Source organism: Micropterus salmoides, unplaced genomic scaffold (assembly GCF_014851395.1).
Source record: "Micropterus salmoides isolate LMB-PRFRI ecotype aquatic unplaced genomic scaffold, ASM1485139v1 Ms_hic_scaffold_8, whole genome shotgun sequence".
Classification (NCBI taxonomy): domain Eukaryota; kingdom Metazoa; phylum Chordata; class Actinopteri; order Centrarchiformes; family Centrarchidae; genus Micropterus; species Micropterus salmoides.
Window position 1 is genome coordinate 28,437,087 of NW_024044570.1, and position 12,957 is coordinate 28,450,043.

The 12,957-nt window shown below is 40.1% G+C and overlaps 1 protein-coding gene across 2 annotated transcripts in view; it reads right to left on the bottom strand.

The window, feature by feature from the left end:
- The window catches only part of cdh13 (cadherin 13, H-cadherin (heart)), a 338,083-nt gene that overhangs the window by 206,434 nt on the left and 118,692 nt on the right, over positions 1–12,957 (bottom strand). For both annotated transcript variants that reach the window (XM_038706579.1, XM_038706577.1), the window contains exon 4: positions 9,245–9,358. In XM_038706579.1, coding sequence (XP_038562507.1) covers positions 9,245–9,358 — 114 coding nt within the window. The remainder of the gene's footprint in view (positions 1–9,244; positions 9,359–12,957) is intronic.

Genomic DNA, 12,957 nt, shown 5'->3' on the forward strand with positions numbered 1-12,957 from the left:
CAGCAGTCTGAAAAAATTGTCCTATCAGCGGTGACTGAAGTGGCGTGCGCTAAGAGACACATTTAAGCATATCAATTTCATTGCATGCTCCAGCTGCTGTGTGAGTTGTTGTGAACTGTTTATGGGCCCCCAAGGGAGGGCAGGGGAGAGACCTCTGTATCAAAACAATTCCACAGCTAGCAGGAGGTGTGACATAAACAACAAGGTTCTTACCCTTCCCCTGTGAGCCCTGCTGACAGCCAACCCACCCTTACCCCTACAGCACACACACACATGCACACATGTGCATGCACACACACAATACATGTCAAATTGTAGCCCTCGCAATCTTACCTCTCTCCTGCTTCCTACTGATTATCTCCCAGAGAGAAGTAGGCAGCGTGAAAAATGAATAGCTGCCATATTGAAGTGGTAGGTTGGGTAAGAAGAGGAAAGCTGTTGGTGTGGAAAATCAATTTCACCAAGTCACAGACATATAGCTTCAATTGGGTAAAATAGCCCACATTAGCCTGTCTTCTCATGCAAAGCTGACTATGGACGGGAGAAGGATGGAGGGATACAGGGATGTGAAGAGGATGGATGGAATTTGCAACTGGGAAGTGGAGAGAAGCATAATTGCGGAAAAGATGAGGGGACTGCTGAGGGACCACAATGGAGGGAGAGAGAGAAAATAATTCATGTCATGTTTCAGGGACGTGCACAGGGGGTTGCTCTGGTTGCCCGGGCAACTGCCCGTTTGCCTTTCCTGACTCAAGTTGCCCTTCCGAGAAAAAAATAAAAAATAAAAAAATAATCGCGATCGCAAAGCCTCATTCACTTCCATTCAGCAGGGGAAGAGCAAACTCTGTTTAAGTGGCTGCACTGCTGCAGCGCTGCCTGCACGTCAGTCGATTCTGTTACCTACCGGAATTCCTGTTTCCTTCCTTTATGCAATCATACTACAACAAATCATGCGTAGTTTTGCCCAGTTACCATACGTGATACGTACCAACAGAAGTGAATACGAGCTAGAAGCGCAACTGAATGTACGGGAAGCCAAAAGGTTAAAAAAGGATTGTATTTTTTTCCGAAATCTAAGCGTTTTTTTATTTAATATTTTATTAGAAGCGAGTTTTCCCTATCTGTCAATTCAATCTAGATTATTTATTTTCAAATTAAAAAAAAAAGGAAAAAAAATAAAAAATAATAATGATTAAAAAAAACAATAAACAATAATATAAGGAACTCTTTTTCTCATATGTATTTTGGTGACATTTATATTGTTAATACATTTTGGATACTGTGTTTAGTGCCTTTTTTCAGGTCAGAGCAACTGCCCTTCAAAATTCCTGTGCACGTCCCTGTCATGTTTGCAATATGCATCCAGTTCCTCACATGAATGTGTTAAAGAACTGCAATAGCTAATGCTTGTTAGCTGACACGTCAGCTCAATTCACAGCAGCTCCATAGAGAGAGTAGAGATCATTTGTGTCCTCTATGGACCAAACTTATCTGCTGACTCTCATTCCTCTCTGTAATCTCCCTGCAGTTCACCGGTGTGAGAAATTTACACAACCCCCTGTGGACTATGGTCATCCCCCAAATATATCACCTAATGGTTTGACACATGCACACTCACTAGTCCACTGTCCTTCGCTACCAACCTGGTATCTCCAGGCTCTCAAATTGCTTCACAGGGAATCCATATTGAGTACAGAGTCAGAGTGAGCTGGAGGCCCATGGCTCTATGCTGTGGTCATGCTCTCTAGGGTACAATTATTCATTATGTGCAGGGCTCAGTATGGGATATCTTTTTATGTTAGTCTCTGCGGGCATTGAGAGATTTGGTTGATCTCTTTGTGCCCAGTCTTATCTAGAACAAAGCTGCTTGACGCGTAGAGATACATCAAAGCTTAGTAACACCAGGAGAGATAAATGTGGAGTCTTACATGGGGTCCAAAATGTATGGTTTTTGGTTGACCATTTGTTCTAAGACAACGCAGGCGATATGATTTACCTGCTGCACACTCGCCTCACCATAAAACATTAAACAATGCACTTGCTTTTGAGAAGAAATTAACTTTGCTATTGAAGGAGTCCCATGCATTAAGAAACACAATTCACAATCTGCCACATAAATAATAGGCTGTGTTACATCATATTTGGCTTGTTCCACAGGGCTGGACAAGTAAAATCCTTCATCAGTGATAAAACAATGAATAAATCCTCGCAATAAAGTGGCATGCTTTGGAGAATATGTCAAGCAGAATATAGCCCTGGTCTGAAACGCTGATAATTTGGCATAACATCTACAAACATACAGTAGTGACATTCACACATTTTGCAGTAGTGTGAGCCATAATGTCAAAGCTTTCAACGTCCACTGAGAGTTCTAAAGACAGCAGAGCTAATAAAACAAAGAATAAGCAAAGAATTAAATTGGGTGTCAGTGATATTATATAGGGCTTGCCTTTGGTGTGGGAGACCTGGGTTCAATTCCCACCATTGTGTCCCTGAGCAAGACACTTAACCCCTAGTTGCTCCAGAGGCATGTGACCTCTGACATGTATAGCAATTTGGATAAAAGCGTCAGCTAAATGAATAAATGTAATAATTAAATTTGTCAGACTTTAATAAGGTAAACTGAGAGTAATAGGCCAGTCTCCATTGGGAAGTTTTGTTTTCATCCTGTAACGCAGGTTTTTTCCAAACTGTCTTAAATATCTGGTCTCTTAAAGATTGAAAGTGAGAACAAGCTCTTATTTTGTCAAACTGTTTGTTGCATGAAACATACCACATATTAATAACCAGGTATTCTAACAAAAGGTTTTCTATTTATCAGGCTTTTCGTTAAAAAGCATACAGTGTCATAAAAGGAGATAGAAAGAGGACAAAGGTGCTTTGTTTTAGTCAAAATGTTTGTTAGGGCATATAATAACAGGATATTATTTAACTGAGAAGGTGGGGGAGTAATTACAAGCATGCCAACGTTATTTGCAGACACTCACAAATCTACTTTGCTATATGAATCACAAGAGTCACAGAGAATAGCTTTTCAAGCATCAGGAAATGTTTGCATTTCAATTTAATGGTAATATAACATTCATCCTTGTCTATCTATGGATGAAAATAAACATTCTTAAACCTTTACCTACTGTATTTTTTGTTGAGAAGAAATGAACACCAAGACTTCATGAATGCCAATCATCTGATGCAATACCTGCTTTTGCTTTTAGGCATTTGCAACGCCCTCCCTGAAGTTGTACTTGGATGTTTTGAGAATAACAAAATCTATGCACATGCTTGTCATGATATTAAGGGCACTGGGTCTGATTTCGCATTTCTGACCAGGGCCACATTCCTCAATAATGATTGCTCTGAGACAGTGGTGGTCTGGCCATCTGGAGTACAGGGACAATTCCCAGTGGGCCAGCCAACCTCCAGGCCGGTGGGCCGCCTTCCTTAGCCTATACTTTTTTACTAAAACATTAGCAGAAGGTTAAGCGACATGGGCCGGCCTCCCCAGGCTTGTTGGTCTATTCCATATGAATTTCTACGCAGCCCTTAGCTCCGCCCCTTCCATCTCACTCACACACAGCGCAGTGACACTGACAGCTGGAAAACAAGCTACAACAGAAAATGGAAAAGCAGAGTTTGAAAACGTTAAGAGTTGGGCAGAAAACTTCAGAGACAAAAGAGTCAAAGGTCTTAACTGAAATGCAAGCACATGTAAAAAAAAATAACTGGCTCATTCTGTAGTAGTAGTAGGCTACTAGTACCAGGGTCACAGATGCTAAGAAAGAAGAGGACAATGCCACAGCCCTGTTTACTAGTGAAAGATCAGACAGAAGACAGCGAAGCCAGCGATAGTGCAGCTGAACGGTATGCGTCTGAATGTGTTAATCCAATGGAATCTATCAGTGAAATGCTAATACTGTTGGTAGCTACTGTTTTGTAAATGTACCAGAAAGAAAGAACAGAGGTAAAGAGTACAGTAACTGTGTGTTCAAACAGGCAAGTGGAAAAATAAATCTGATGCCTAACATTTGTAAAGCTCTGAATGTCTACATTTCGCTGTCCTGTGGGGATTTTGAGGGAAATAAATAATTGCAGTTATCAGTGTTTCATTGCTGTGTAATTTTATTTTGCTAAAATAAGCATTTTCATTTGATTCAAAAAAATGTTGTCTTGTCATTCTATTATAGCTCATTTTATTTAATGTCTGCCATTGGTTGCAAATAGTAGCCTATACATATTATAAAACCAACCAATCCTTTCCCTCTCAAATTCACATTTTGTGTTGGAGAATGTGTCCTTAGTGATTTGCTAGGTATGATGATCATTTCAAAAATTGTGCCTTTATTAGTTAATTTATATATTGTTTTATTTGTATCCATTTGTGGTTGGTGATTGTTGCTCTCTTAGGTTACGTTTTGTGTGGAGAGGTAATAAACCATTTTTTTTATTATGTGTACTCCCATGACTTAAAGCCAACCAGCTGACCCTGAGCAGCAGTTAGACAGTTCTCTGTCTCAGTGACGACTGTGGATATTTTAGTCTTTTTATCTCAAGGCTTTATGTAATGTGAGGTAGTTCAATCATGGCAATTTTACTGTGTGTTCTGCAGCATTTTTAATCAGAATCAGAAATACTTTATTGATGCCCGAGGGGAAATTCTTTTGTCACAATTGCACACTTGTCAAAGGTAGATAGATAAGGAGTATATAAATATAAAAGTATAAATATAAAATATGAAGAGAAATATAAAGGTGTGTGGGTATGTACAATATTTACATTATTAAGAATTATTATGGTGAACCAAAAAGGACTAGTGAATAAATAGCAGCAGAGAATATTGCACATTAATTATTAAACAGGTAATATTGGACAGAAAATAGATAATGAGGTCTAGTTTAATAACTGACTAAGTGTCAGACACTTAAAGGGAGGAGTTATGAAGTTGACAACAGGGGGGGGTCACACAGGAGGGTGGGGAAAGGAGGGGGGAGTGGTGGGGTTGGAGGTGTTTGAGGTGTTAGAGTGGGAGGATGGGCGGGAGCCATTGAGTCAGATCTGTTAAAGAACAGATTAAGTTCGTTGGCCCTGTCCTAGCTACCTTCAGCTCCTCTGCTGCCAGTCGGTCTGAAGCCAGTGATGTTTCTCATGCCGCTCCAGACCTTCCTCATGTTGTTCTGCTGGAGTTTACGGTCTAGCTTCCTCCTGTACTTCTCCTTTGCATCCCTGATCTTCACCTTCAGGTCCCCCTGAATGGCCCTCACCTTCTCCCAATCACCATCTCTGAAAGCCCTCCTCTTAGCATTCAGGATGTCCTTGATGTCCTTTGTTACCCACGGTTTGTTGTTTGGGTAACAATGGACAGTCTTTGCTGGGACATTGCAGTGCACACAGAAGTTGATGTAATCTGAGATACACTCAGTAAGCTATGTCTCTCCATGTGGCTCACAGAGTGCATCCCAGTCTGTCACCTCAAAACATCCCTGAAGTGTCTCATAGGCCTCCTCTGACCATCTCCCCACTGTCCTTGTGGTCGCAGGCTGCCTTTTCACCAGAGGCACATAGCAGGGATTGATGTGAACCAGGTTGTGGTCTGACCTGCCCAGTGGGGGGAGGAGGGAAGAGCTGTATGCATCCTTAACATTAGCATACAGCAGGTCCAGGGTCCTCTCCTCTCTAGTATGGCAGTAGTTAATAAGTGTGGTGGTCATGGTGACATGGTTGAAGTCACCCGAGATCACTATGAGGGCACTCGGGTGTTGAATCTGGAGTCCAGCAGTGGCGGTGTGGATGACGTAACACGCCCCCCCTAAGCTCAATGTCTATTTGCTGACACATAAAGTAATACTTTATAGGGGTTTTTTGTATCTTGGAGATGGGTAACATATTTTAAAATAAAATAAATTTACAGTTGACAAATTTATTTGTATTTAATCAAATGTGTTTTTTAGGGAAAAGGCATTTCCCACATGGGGTAAGATGCCCCCCCTATAGTGTGAAATCACTTTAATATGTCCAAATTACAGATAAAATAAACTACAAGTAGCTAGTTAAAAGCAAGGGGAGTATAGATCGATGTTGTAGAAATAAACTCGCCTTGCCTTATGTTATTAGCTTTCCTATAATTTATTTCTCGACTTTTAAATAGTGAGGTTGCTGTAACTTCATAAGCAGAAAGTCTGAAGTAAAATACGCGCATGCCAGCTAGCTAGCTAGAAATTGAGCATTTGTGAGCTTATAACCTCAGAATTTTACCTCAGACTTTCTGATAGTGAAGTTGCTGGTTGGCTAAAGGGGCTATCCAGTGCATAATTAACATCTAACTTACAAACGATCAACCATAAAGGGGCATGTAACGACTCATTTATTGTTAGGTGTTGACCTCTAGTGGCCATTTGTATGTTACGTTACATCATACATAACTTAAATTACTTATTTTAAGCCAAACCATGATTTTTTCCTGAACAAAACCAAGCTGTGTTGGTACCTAAACCTAACAAAACTTTTAGCCATTTCATAACATTAACCATGTGTTTATTATTGTTACCATGACTGCGGAGAACCAGAATGCCTGTCGCTACTCTGGTATGAGAATGTTTTGACAAAAAATAACAACTATTCTCATATTTACATCATTATCATTATTATCATCTTATGGCAACATTATTCATCACTTATCATTCATAAACTTTAGGCCAATTTTGCCTATCCAGAATGTCACGGAATCAGAGGAAGTGCCCATACAATCTTGTATGTGGTAGTTTTCTCTCAATATTTGGCAAAATCGAATCTTCTGCTTTTTAGGTCTAACAACAAGCTCTAATTGATCCTAAACTGATTTTAAATGAAAATGAATCCATGTTCTGTGTCTGCTGTTTCCAGTACATATGCTTTGTGTGACTCCCAGATTGAACAGGTATCATCCTACAGTACTCCTACTTACTATATGACTGAACTAGACTTGCATTCACTTGACTATGGTAATATTTACAGGCAAGCTACACCATCTATACTTCTGTCATTAGGTGTTTTATATCACAGGGCTCTTAGTTTTATAACAGGCGACAGCTTAAGAACTCATCACCGCAACGAAAAACAAGAGAAAACACACTGCTTCACTAAGTTTTAAGATTTGCCAGTTCCCACTTTTATAACTCCACTCACATGGAAAAAATTGCAGCAGAATCTGAAATTGGATCACTTAATAGGCTGATTGTGAAGTATTAATCGAATCCTCCATCTACTGTATAATAAATAGCTGCAATTGTGTCTCCTTTCTTCCCGCTAGCTCACTATCAAAAAACATAATAAAGACACAATATCTAAGAGGAAAATACATTACAAATTATTGAATGATACAAAGCAAATCAGTTGCGGTGCTGGTGACACTGAGGTCTACATTGTTGCATCCTGAATACAAAGAGCATACTGAAGGAGTCGAAAACAAGTCAAGACAAACAGCGGCAACAATGTCAAATTTCTGTCTAACTGTGACAGATAAAAAGCCCACCTCTTGTGGTTGTATTAAGTGGCCAATATTGGAAACACTATGTTTTATTTATCTCAGTAAATTAATGCTTAAATGCCCAGGCAACAAACAAAATACTCCAATATGACCTTACCAGGTCTTCGCTCTACGATCAAGTGATTTTATGAGCCATAAATGAGCACTGTCCTTTTTTAACTTAAGAAATCCTTAAATAAACCAAGGGCATCTCTTTTTAGCAAGCAAAACAGTTGGTAGACCATTGCTCCTAATAACATCCACACTAATATCTCAAAATAATATTCAGCTAGAATTTCCAATATTTTGAAGGTGTGAGATTCACAAGAGAATATGTTTCTGAAAGAAAAAGACAATTGTTCACTGATAAAAATCTCTATACTCATCATCATCATCATCCTACAACCTCCTCCTCCTTCACCATCAACAGCAAGTTATTGCTGTGCATCTATGAGCCTGGTAATCAGCCCTGTGAATGGCATGTACTAGTGCACAAGTAAAGTATCTTCTGCATGGATTAGTCCTTGGCCATCGTGTCTTGTTTCAGAACCATGGACAGCGCTGAGAGAAAGCAAGCTGCAAGCTGTAAACTTTTGACTGAGTCCTGTAAGTTATAACAGAGACGTTTAATAGAGGAGACACGCCACTCAGTCACATCCCCAATATAACTCTATGGGGAAAGCCCATAACGGCAAAGATGGTGGTTAAGGGTCTGTTTTACTTCTACTGGGCATGCATGGTGGTAGTGACGCATGTGTAGTAGAAGTATAACTGGTCGGGAAAAACGCTTTTTAAACCTTATTTTGGGGCAAAGTCGTCAAACCTTTTCAGCGATTTTTATTAGATTTTACTGCTGATTCTATTCATGTAGTTTTTATGTGCCGGTGACCAGTAAAAATGCAGTTCTGGCTCTCTCCCCATTCATTCAGATAGGAGCCTGGTCTTGTTAGTCCGAAATATCTGCTCGGAGGCGTTGCCAAGATGGCTGCTGAGTGGCATGATTTTGGTTATAAATAGCTACAGGTTAATGGAGTTTGAATGAAACTTAACCTCAGCCTGTGATAGACATTTTGTATATTAGTCTAACATAATATAAACTCTCAGGTAAGCTTAGGTTTAAGCTAATATGTTTATTGTTCGACCTTTCCAAGTTCGACTCATTAACTAAAATCCCAGTCAGCCAAAACTAATGTCAGTAAAATTAACAAGCTTGCCAGAATGCATTTGATGGATACAATAAGAAATAAGTGCTTCCTATATTTGAACTGAATTATATTTCTGTCAATGCAAATGTGCTTTTAGACACTATATCAATGTAATGAAAAATTATTAGCATGAAGGCATAGACCCTTTTAAAACATCTAGTTGGCAATGACTTTAGGGACCCATTTAATTTTTCGATTGTAAATTTATAATCACAGAACCACTATTATCCACTTTTCACATTCTTATATTAATGTATATATCTACAAACACCATCTTTGTATTTCCCTATAAATTGTCTGTGGAGATGTGAAGCAGATTAGGGAGCATGCCACACACCTCTGTTTCTGGGCTAAATAAGACAGTGGTGAACATTTATTTGCATTAAATAATGCACATATTGAATATTTTGGTCATTGTGAGTATTTGAAATGCAAAACAAGTCCTTTTTTTCTTTTCATGAAATAGTGCCAGTGTAAGACTTGGGTGCTGTTGTAAAAATTAAGTCCACCTGAGTTTATGATAGGACCATGTGTTTCTTACCCTGCCAATGATCCTGGGGAAAGGAGCTCTCTGGTTCTCAGTTATAATTATAGGAGGGACCAGCAGGGATCTCTTAGATCTGTATGGCAGTGTCTGGCCAAGACCTAGGATATCCTGAAACACAAAGAAGAGAAACCATTCTGTTGAACTTTAAAATAACAATTATATTTTATGTCACATATAATTTTTACACCTACCCTAGCATGCCCAAAATGACTTACTTACTGGCATGTTGTTAACAGTAACACTAAACCCCAACTCTGACGCATAAACACACACAGCAGAGAGGAGAGGAGATGAGAGGAGAGGAGAGGAGAGATTTCTCCCTTCTTCCCTTTGAAATCACTGATACAGTCAGGGCCCCTCTGCTTGGATGTTGATGAAAATAATGTCTGTCACTGACACTATGAACAGGAAGCTGGGATCCTGGCTGCTAACATGGAGGTGATGACCTACAGGGGAGAAAAGTCTGCTGACTATGTGCACACCTGGACACAAGCCGAGGAGAGACAACAAATACACACACACACACACACACACACACACACACACACACACACACACACACATATACACACTCTTCCATACCCATACAAATGTCCACAAAACATGCATATGCTTTATCAGACGAACGTATTATAATTAATAATATTATTATATTAAACAGACAAACAGACCATAACTATTTGATATAATTTATTTCAATTAAAATTAAATGTCAATAAAATGGATTTACACTTTGCATCCAGTATTTGTTGTTTCAAAAGCATCTGGTTGGCAATGACTTTAGGGACACATTTAATACTTGTCTGTGATTTGATGCAAATTTATAATCACAGAACCATTATTATGCATTATTGATGTTTATAGCTTTATTTTGAAAATCACTACCACACCTGATTCGCACTTCTGACTGACCTCTTCACCATGCCAACCTGTGCTAAAATGCTGGACATAACATGATTTGTCAGAAAGTTGGTGGTGATACCATAAACATATAGGCCCGTTATATCACCCTGGAGAGTCCTCTGTGTCTGTATGTATGTAATATTAATGTAACATAAAGGATATCGTTTAAAGAACAAACTGAGATGGTGAAACAGAATCGGGAAAAAACTCTTCCAGAATCAGCAGCCCTTTCTACTTGCAACTTTGTCAGGAGAACTTATCATACAGCCAATCAAATCTTTGCATGAAGCAGTAACATCAGCGTTATTTCAAAGGCAGACGGTCACACTGACCAACAGCCAGACAGTAGCGACAGACTTTGAACAACAACCCACATTATCTTTCCTACTAAAGGCACGTTATTTAACTAAATGGAAATGGTTTAAACTAGCAACCAGACTAATAACCAGGGAAAGGGCATTTCTAACTTCGGTTTGCAGGCTAGTTACTTATTTTAAGTTAGGCTGAGCTTAAAAACATACCTGTAAACGTAATTTCACTCTGTTTGCTAGTATGGTCCTGACTGTTCATTACCACTGCTAACAACACACTGTCTGCCCATGGCTTGTAAGCTACAGTTGTCAGTCAGAGTTTGTTTACTTTGTCTCTCTTTTCCCTGCCAGGGCTCAGCCTGCCAGCTGCTCTCAATCAAACACAGACACCAACACGCCCCTCCAGACGCTGACATTATTGTTGACAGCTAAAAAGGGATGTGATTTCAGTTGTACTTTAACAGTGAACCTTCTTAACACTAATCTGATCTTGTCCACACAAAGGCAGTCCCTGCTTAAATGCTGAGCAAAATGAAACACACAGCAACAAGCCCAGTCATTGAGCTCTAGTTAAAATGACAACACCGTTTCAATACGAAAGGGAAAATACTAACCTGAAGTTTTTTATGGTTTCATTTGCAATGCAAATAGTCTCTTTTGTCCTTCATCTTTTGTTGCCTCCTTCACAACACTTTATTGACAATGTGCACTCTGTGTGTGTGTGTGTGTGTGTGTGTGTGTGTGTGCACGTGTGCAGGGGGCTGTTTGCATGTTTACTGTTGACAATGCTGTTCTTGGCTGACAGGAACTCTGGCACCGCTCTCGCCCCTGTCAGAATGACGGAAAGAGAGCAGGTAAGAGGGAAAAACGGAGCCATTTGTTTACAGCACAGTGCCGACACTGAGACAGAGAGGGCAATGCCAAACACTCACACCACTAGCCACCTCGCCACTCCACCCCTCCCAGCTACAAAGGTCAGCAAGAACACAATGAAACGGTAGTCATAAACACAACCGAACAAGAACAACAATGACACACCAAGAAGTCTCTAAAATGGCCACTCTTATCGAACCCCCTGGGGGATGACCATCCAAACATCAAAGACATAAATCTAAAACTGGACCTGAAGCGGTTAAACAGAACACTGCGCAAAAATGAGAGCGATTACATGACCTATTTTGTGTCTAAAGAGCGCAGTCAGTCGTGTGTGTATATGTATGTGATCGGTTCACAAGCACGTTGATAGACTTTTAAGCTCTGCCTGTAAAAATCCGGCCTGAATCTGAGGTCCAGGAATGAGCGCATCAATACCATCATGCCCAGGTCTCAGCTGTGTTATTACAGGCACCATGAGGTAATTTTAGTGGCTGGATGTAGTGACAGGGGTTAGGGCTGAGATAGATCATGCTGTCAAATCCATGTCTTCACTGAGCTAAGATGCAGTGGATATGGAAAGGGAGTGATGGTGCTTTAAAACCTATCAATGTTCTGCAGATGGATTAGGACGATGACGCAGACGCACTGACAAACGTGTGCAGCTGGATACACATGTTTGTCCTGCTCGTCGAGGATGGCTCACCGCAGGGTATTCTGGAAAAGATAACTTGCAGCCCCACATTCGTCCCTTTTACCTGCCACCTTGTGGCTTGCCTCCGTTCTTTTCTCTCACTTAGCATTACCTTTCCTTCACACTTTCTGTCTTCTCTCTTACAGTCTGCATGTGTGATGAATAGCGTTCTTACAGCTTGTTGACACCGTAAGAGAAGGAAGGCATGAATCCTTAATGTGTCCTGTTCATGAATTACTGCCACACCATCAACCGTGACCCAGCCTTAATACATTTGCTTCTGTCTCTGTCTCTCAAATGATCATTAGGGAATTTTAGTGTACTAAGCTGAAAGTGTCACAAGAAAAAAAAAGGCTTTTAAAGACGATTTGAATATATTTGATTAATCAGAGGTAACAAAAAGAAAAGCAGATACATGCCCATATGTTTACATCAACATCCATATATACTGCGCTATGTGTGTGTGCCTGTGTGTGTGAGGGAGAGAAAGATTGAGCCTTTGTCATTGTCATCTGAGTGCAGAGTTACTGTGGCACTAAAGTCACGTCCTTGTCCATTCTGCCATTTTCACTCTCAATGCTATATTGAGAAGTGTCATTACTCATTTCTGACAATGTGTTGGAGACCTGCCGAGAAACGGATAATATCAAGGCCGGCATCGGCTGGTGGTGACAGCGATGTACAGCTATGTATGTCAATGTGGAAGAAACTCTCGGATATGCAGCCAGGTCAAGCAGTCAGTCATTTCTCCTAATAAACAGTTAAGCTCACTTATGTTAGTGTCAACAGTATACGTACAAAACAATGAATTTACACACTCGCCTGACAACATGTTCCTCAACGTGGGTGTTGACAGCACAATTTTTGACATTTATGTATAATCAACTTGGTATTTCATCTTACTCCAGTGGAATACAGCACGACAC